Source organism: Lemur catta, chromosome 1, assembly GCF_020740605.2.
Source record: "Lemur catta isolate mLemCat1 chromosome 1, mLemCat1.pri, whole genome shotgun sequence".
In the NCBI taxonomy this organism is placed as follows: Eukaryota; Metazoa; Chordata; class Mammalia; order Primates; family Lemuridae; genus Lemur; species Lemur catta.
Window position 1 is genome coordinate 78,842,954 of NC_059128.1, and position 6,952 is coordinate 78,849,905.

Consider the following 6,952-nt stretch of genomic DNA (forward strand, 5'->3'; position numbering starts at 1 on the left):
CACACAGAGGCAGAGCCTCTACTGGACTGGGACCCTCTACAGTGTCTGAACATGGGAAGGTGGGGGTCTTGTGCATCTGAGCCCTGAGCTGCTCCCTAGCCCAGCTCTGCATTGCAGGGGTAGAAGTGCCTGAAGTCATCAAGGACCTCTGCCGGCGAGCCTCCTATATCAGCCAGGAGAAGATCTGGTAATCCTCTGTCTGGGAATATTGGAAGGAGTGGATGGGGAGTTGCCATTTCTCTCCCCGGAATGGCTGGGATCAGGGCTGCCACTAACCCATGCAGCGCCTTCATACAAATTAGAAAAAGGCACCCCTTACTCTTGGCAGACAAAGCCCTGCACCAGGGCAAGCAGAGAGCCTGCTGGATTTCAGCACTCACTCACTGGGGCCAGATGCCCTGGTGAAGGGCACAGGCATATTCAGTGGCCTTGGCTGGCCACCCCAACCCCAGGATCTGGCTCACTCTCTCACTGGGTCTCTGTGGGAATCCTGCCATTCCCTTGCTGAGAGCTCTGATCCTTCCTTGGCAGAGTGGGTTTGGAGGCAGACCAGGGGCAGCAGGGGACCAAGTGGCTGGGATGGCCAGGGTGCTATTTCTTGCCATTGCTGTCCTAGTCCCTCTCCCAGAGTGAGTGCCCGCTGTTCCCACAACACCGTTGAGACTGAGTGGACACCACAGAGACTGCAGTGCCCCATGGATACAGACCCTCCCCAGGAGGTTCGACGGAGGTTTGGCAAGAAGTACGCCTGCTCTTTCCCTTAAGTCCTTTCATCCAACCCTTCAGCGACACACATCCATCGCTTGGAACTATGCTAAGCACTGGAGGTGCAGGCAGGATGAAGAGTTTCTGCCTAAGAACATCACAGTCTGATGAGATAGTCTGGCACACTGATAATTATAGTGTCCCCCTGATGAATGTTATAATAGTGGTAAGAGCAGTGGGCTTCCAAACTCAAGGAACTGTCACCTGTGCCTGGGAGATCACAGAAGCCTTCATGGAGGAGGTGTCCCTTGAGTTTCCAGTAAAGGCTGAATATGGGGGCCCAGTGAGAGCTGAGAGCTACAGACTGGGAGGGGAGGGGCTACCTGAGTGTGAATGGACACCGGGGTAGATGGAATGCATTCCCTGGGATGAAATGACGACTCAGCAGGTCGTCCCTCCGTTGACAGTCCCCTTACGGAGTGCAGTATAGCCTCTGGGGTCTGAACCTGCTTTAGTGTGAGTCATTTGGTGCCCCTTCCTTGGAAGCAGTGCCCTTCCTCGCTGTTCCGCAGCTCCCCTCCGGGAAGGAGGGCCCCACTAGCTTTGGGGCCGATGGAAGCCCAGGGCTAAGGCTTCCTGTCTCCCAGGGTGACGTCGTTCCAGCCCCTGCTGTTCACTGAGGCGCGCCGCGAGAAGTTTCAACGCAGCCGTCGCCACCAGACGGTTCAGCAGTTCAAGCGTTTCGTGGAGAACTACCGGCGCCACATCGGCTGCGTGGCCGTGTTCTACGCCGTCGCCGGGGGCTTGTTCCTGGAGAGGGCCTACTGTGAGTGACAGCACTTATCGCAAGCCCAGGGTTACGCGGTAGTCCCGGTGGTGGGGCCTACTGGGAGCAAAGGACAGCCGCGGGGCGGGGCCCGCGATGAGTGACAGCCCCGGGGGCGGGGCCTACGGGGGCCCGGGCGACCCGGTGAGCGGAGCCTGCCTGAGGGAAGACTGTGCCGCGGCGGCCCGTTGTGAGTGGCGGCCGGCCAGGGCCTGCGGTCGGTGACCGGCGCTCCTGCCCTGCACTGATCGCCCCTCGCCCGCCCGGGCTCCCTCCGCAGACTACACCTTCGCGGCACACCACAGGGGCATCACGGACACCACCCGCGTGGGCATCATCCTGTCGCGGGGCACGGCGGCCAGCGTCTCCTTCATGTTCTCCTACATCCTGCTCACCATGTGCCGCAACCTCATCACCTTCCTGCGGGAGACCTTCCTCAACCGCTACATACCCTTCGACGCCGCCGTGGACTTCCACCGCCTCATTGCCGCCACTGCCATCGTCCTCACAGGCAGGGCCCGGGTGTGCCCGGCATTCTCTCCATGTCCCCCCACCCCCTGCTGCCTTCCCCTCCTCTGAGAGCCGGTCCTCTCCGAGGCCTGCGTTAGCTTTAACGTGAGTCCGGATGTCCTTCCTGTAAGGACGGAGCTGGCCAGGGCAGTGGTGTGAAGCGAGCCTAGGAGCCCCTCGCGGCCCCGCAGGTGCCTCTTCCCACACTGGCCAGGGCACCTCACCAGCCTACAGGTGACAAGTTACTAGCACCCCAGACGGAGTGCACGTAATGTGTTATCTTTCCCAGTGTTTATGTTTTAAAATATGGCTCTGTGAGAGAAACCGAAGGAATGAACTTCTAATGGTGTGATTTCAGACTCATGTGCTTGTGTTATGGATGATGTTTAAATGGGGTGTGGGGAAAGACCAGGAAGTTGATTAGAGGTCAGAAGTCCAACCCCCTAGGGTCCTTCTTCAGGCCCCCAATCCTATCTGGCCAGGGTCCTCCACCTTGGGCCACATGGGTTGAGCACCCCACTGGGCTGTCCCCAGCTCACCACCCCATCTGCTCTTCTTTAGTCTTGCACAGTGCGAGCCATGTGATGAATGTGTTCCTGTTTTCCATCAGCCCACTCAGCGTCCTCTCCTGCCTCTTCCCGGCCCTCTTCCATGATGACGGGTGAGCGTGAGTGTGAGCATGAGCATGTGTGTGCCGTGGGAGGATTCCTTGTGGGTGAAAAGAAAAACTCTTTTGGCCCAGAGGAGAGTGTCACCTTCCAGGCTATGGTGCAGACAGCGTGTAGCCTGGGCCCCCAACCCCAAATCAGCAGAAGGGGAGACTGGTGGCTAGGTTGGGGCACCTCCCCTGGAGGGTCCTCTCTGGAAGACCCAGAGATCTCCTCTCAGGATCCTTCCTTGCTGTCCCTTCCACACAGATCTGAGTTCCCCCAGAAGTATTACTGGTGGTTCTTCCAGACCATACCAGGTGAGAGCCCTCCCTGCTCTGTGAATCTCTGGGCCTGACTCTGAGCTCAAGGCTCTGGGTTCTGTCTGCCCTGCAGCAGCCCAGACACACACTTAGCTCTCACAGTGAGCCAGGCTCTGCCCACTGGCCCTGGACACCCCTGGGCAGTAGGAGATTTAGGCTACTCTGCATTCCAATCCTCCTCTCAGGAGCTTAGCTGGTTCCTGGCTTACTCTGGACTAGTCTAGTGGAATGGGAACCCTCCATTCCACCCTCACCCCAACACACACACACACCCCTACCATGACAGTAGCTTTGAGGAACACTGTGCCCCAGCTGCATGGGGGAGGGACCAGGTTCTTAGTCAAGCCAGATAGAAGCCTCTGCTCCTTGTAGCACGTCTTGACAAGGGCTGTTTAGGGGCATATTCCTAACTCCCTATAATCACCCATTTTAGAGCTATTAGCTGTGAATCTATTCAAACTTTTCTTGAACCTATTTATATTTTCAGTATGTTCCCTCCTTGGGGTAACACAATTTATATACTAGCTCCTCTCTGTGAAACACAACATAGGTTTTTTATTTTTTTTAATCCTAAAACGATCTGCTTTGAACTTCAGAGGGTGCTTGCTAATTCCTGCACACTGGGATTTAGTGGATAAGGCTGTGTTTATGCTCTCCTCTCCGTTCAGGACTTTACTGGCTTTGGTTAGATCCCTTCTTAACCTTTGTGTTTTCATACTGCTGGGCTCTAATCTTCCTAATTTCTCCCTCTCTCCTCCTCCATTACCTGAGGGACCATTCTCTGTCCTCCCACCCTGCCCTGGCTCCAGTATTGTCCTTCTATATATCCGCAGCCTGGGATCCCCTGTGAGAAGAGGAGCCTCCCACCAACTCTGGGTTGTACCCCGGGGGTCTGGTGATAGCAGGGACAGTGTAGTCCCGCCAGCTCACTGCCAGTGCCAATGCTCATGCTGTGTGCTGTGGCAGCAAGTGGAGCAGTGCAGGGACCCAGGCTTGACTCCATGAGGGCAGGGCCTGCAATTCCCAGTGTCTGGCCCAAAGGACACAGTGTGGATGCCCTGTTCATTCATTCATTCAGCACACATTTATATAAAGGCCCTGGTATGCCAGGTCCCTGCACTAGGCACTGGGATTCAGTGGTGAACTAACCTAGCCCTGTCCCTGTTCTTGTGGACCTGAGAGTCAGGAAAGTGACAGACACAAAACAAATGATGACAGGGGTAAAAAATAACCATGGTGACAAGGGCTATAAAGGATGAGTGGGGTCTGTTGAAATCAAGGTACCTGCGATAGCGACGTGAGGGGGGAGGAACAGAGGAAGATGCTGGGACTTTCTTGCCTCCACTTTGGGCAGTGCAATGGAGAGTGGGCCCTGACCCTGGAAGCCTCACAACAGGCCTCTCTACCAGGCACTGCTCCTCTGCCCCTCCCCTTCCATGTTCACTCTGCAGGCCTCACGGGGGTGCTGCTGCTCCTGGTCCTGGCCATCATGTACGTCTTCGCCTCCCACCACTTCCGCCGCTGCAGCTTCCGGGGCTTCTGGCTGACCCACCACCTCTACATCCTGCTCTACGTCCTGGTGAGGGCTTCTGGCTGTGAGCCAGGCCAGCAGGGTACGGGCAGGACATTCCCAGGGAGGCAATGGCAGTTGAGACATTCGTTCTCCATCCCCTTAGTTATTTCAAATATCCTCTTCACCTCTTGACATCCCTCTTTGAAGATAGAGATTATGGTAGGGGGCTCTCCAGGTAGGCTAACCCAAACATGCCGTCCTCAGGAGACTGCCTTCCTGGCATGGGTTTTGTAGTGGCAACACTGCCAGGCTGATCTGCATGCTCACAGACACCCCCACGTCATTTCTGCCTAACCAGTCTTTGCCAACTTTGGATGGCTGATTTTGGCTCCTGAGTGGACTGCCTGCACCCAGGGGAGCATCACCCTTTTTAGAGAAACTTATCTTAAATGGGTTCCACCACTTTTGTTCTGATCTTGTTTTGGGGGGCATTAGCCACACCACCCAGCTAAGTGCTAGCTATACAGTAAATGAGCTTGTCTAAAATGTCTTCAGTTGGATTGCTGATGAATGGCTTTTTAAGACTTTACCTACCCTCTTCTGCTTAACACTGGCTCCTACCTCCCTTTCTTCCCATTCCCTCCTTGCTCCTGTTCCCTTCACCCTCCCCTGGGTTTCTCATCCTGAGCTGACTCTGACTGTCCCTGTGTTGTGGCTCTGCTTGCCTTCCTTCCTCACCAACACAGCTTCCCAAAGGGCACTCTGAGGGCCTTGCTGGGAAGCTAAACTATGTCCCAAGGCCCAGCTGCCCCCACCAGTTGATGGCTTGGCTGCCAGCATTCAAGGAGCCCACAGCCCATATGGCTGCCCTCTTGATTTCTAGGCTCCAGGCAGAACTGCACACAGGCGTCCCCTTTGTCCTGAGACAAAGAAAGAGTACACCTTTGCCTTAGTCAGGCTGGCTCCTGTTGTCTGACCTGCCTCCTCTCAGGTGCAGTTCTGTCCTTATTGAGAAGAAGGTCTGTTTCATCTTGCCTGTGGCTCAACATTTCATGTTTCTAAAGATGACTACTCAGCTTTGGCTTAAGCTGTTTTCTAGAACTGATGATGTTTGTTTCTAAAGAAATCTCTCCCTTCTTTGGAAGCTGTGGCTAATTTACCCCTCCCTCCTCATCTTCCGAGTCATGGGTGGAGCCCTAGCATCCTGGGCTACTGCTTCTGTTCAGGGTGGAGATGATGTTCTTCTTCCTGGTGTGATAAAGCAGCTTCTTTGAACTAGATGGGACACCCAGAAGACTCGCCAGTCTGGTTCCCTGAGATCAAGACCCTTTCTGACTTAGCTCTGGGTTGTGGGCATCACTGGGATTCCAAGCTACCCTTCCTGCCAGCAGGAAAGTCAGGGGCTCAGGGAGGCACAGGCCTCTCTGCTGGGCAGTCCTAGCCTGGCAGCTTAGAGGCATCTGCCCTAAGGAGAGACCAGGGCAAAAGCATTGTCTTCCTTCCCACTTATCCCAGGTGTGGCTATTGACTTTGGGCAGAAAGAGAAGTTACAAGGACCCCAGTGTAGAGCAGACCCTGGGGAAGGATGTCCAGGTCCCTGATCCAGGCTGCAGAGGGCAGGGCTAGCACATCAGAGGCTGAGCTGGCTGGCTGCCCCCACCACCCTGGCCCCTCAGCCAACCAGGAACCTGCAGCAGCTTTGTGGTTTAAAAGTAAAGCCAACACAAAATGGGGTGTATAAACAGAGAAGTGTGAGGTCACCCTGACATTGTACTCAGCCTGGTTGGATGCTCAGAAAGCCTTGGGGGTAGGCGTGTACTCCACAATGAAAGAGGAGCTTGGGGAAAGCAGAGCCAGTTCAGAGAAGAGCTCAGAGAGGTTTAGAGGTTTAGGTTAGTCTCATAGGGAAAGTTTCAAGAATGTGGGAATACTCAGCTGGGGGAAGGCATTCCTGAATGAGAGACCAGAGTTCAGTTTAACACATATCTGGCAGGGTCTACTCTATACTAGCTCTGTGTGAGGCCCAGCAACGGAAGGGGAGACTCTAACCCCTACTGTAGGAACTTAGGATTTGCTGCAGACATAAGTGCCACACGCATGAAATGATCAAAATGAACACACAATATAGGATTAATTGCTGAGTGAGATGTTCCAAACAAAGTTATAGAAGCTTATCGAAGGGAGTTTCACTTGGGCTAAACTGGTTAGGGAAGACTTCGGGGAGAAGATGGGACTGGGGCCAAGACTTTGGGAGGGATAAGCTAAGCTTTGACAGGGCAGAGTAGAAACTGAAGAGCAATCCAGGTAGAAGAAAGGGTGTGGGCACCGGTGCAGCGGTGGGAATGGTGATACAATACTTGGGGCAGAGGGGACAGTCCTGGCTATGGATGGCCACAGGGCATCCTGTGGCAGGTGGCAGGACATGCTG

The 6,952-nt window shown here is 54.8% G+C and overlaps 1 protein-coding gene across 1 annotated transcript in view; it reads left to right on the forward strand.

Annotated features, from left to right (window-relative positions):
• The window catches only part of DUOX1 (dual oxidase 1), a 29,906-nt gene that overhangs the window by 17,528 nt on the left and 5,426 nt on the right, over positions 1-6,952 (forward strand). Inside the window, exons 21-27 of the mRNA XM_045528286.1 lie at positions 118-187; positions 617-742; positions 1,353-1,531; positions 1,812-2,042; positions 2,603-2,702; positions 2,959-3,008; positions 4,463-4,590. Coding sequence (XP_045384242.1) covers positions 118-187; positions 617-742; positions 1,353-1,531; positions 1,812-2,042; positions 2,603-2,702; positions 2,959-3,008; positions 4,463-4,590 — 884 coding nt within the window. The remainder of the gene's footprint in view (positions 1-117; positions 188-616; positions 743-1,352; positions 1,532-1,811; positions 2,043-2,602; positions 2,703-2,958; positions 3,009-4,462; positions 4,591-6,952) is intronic.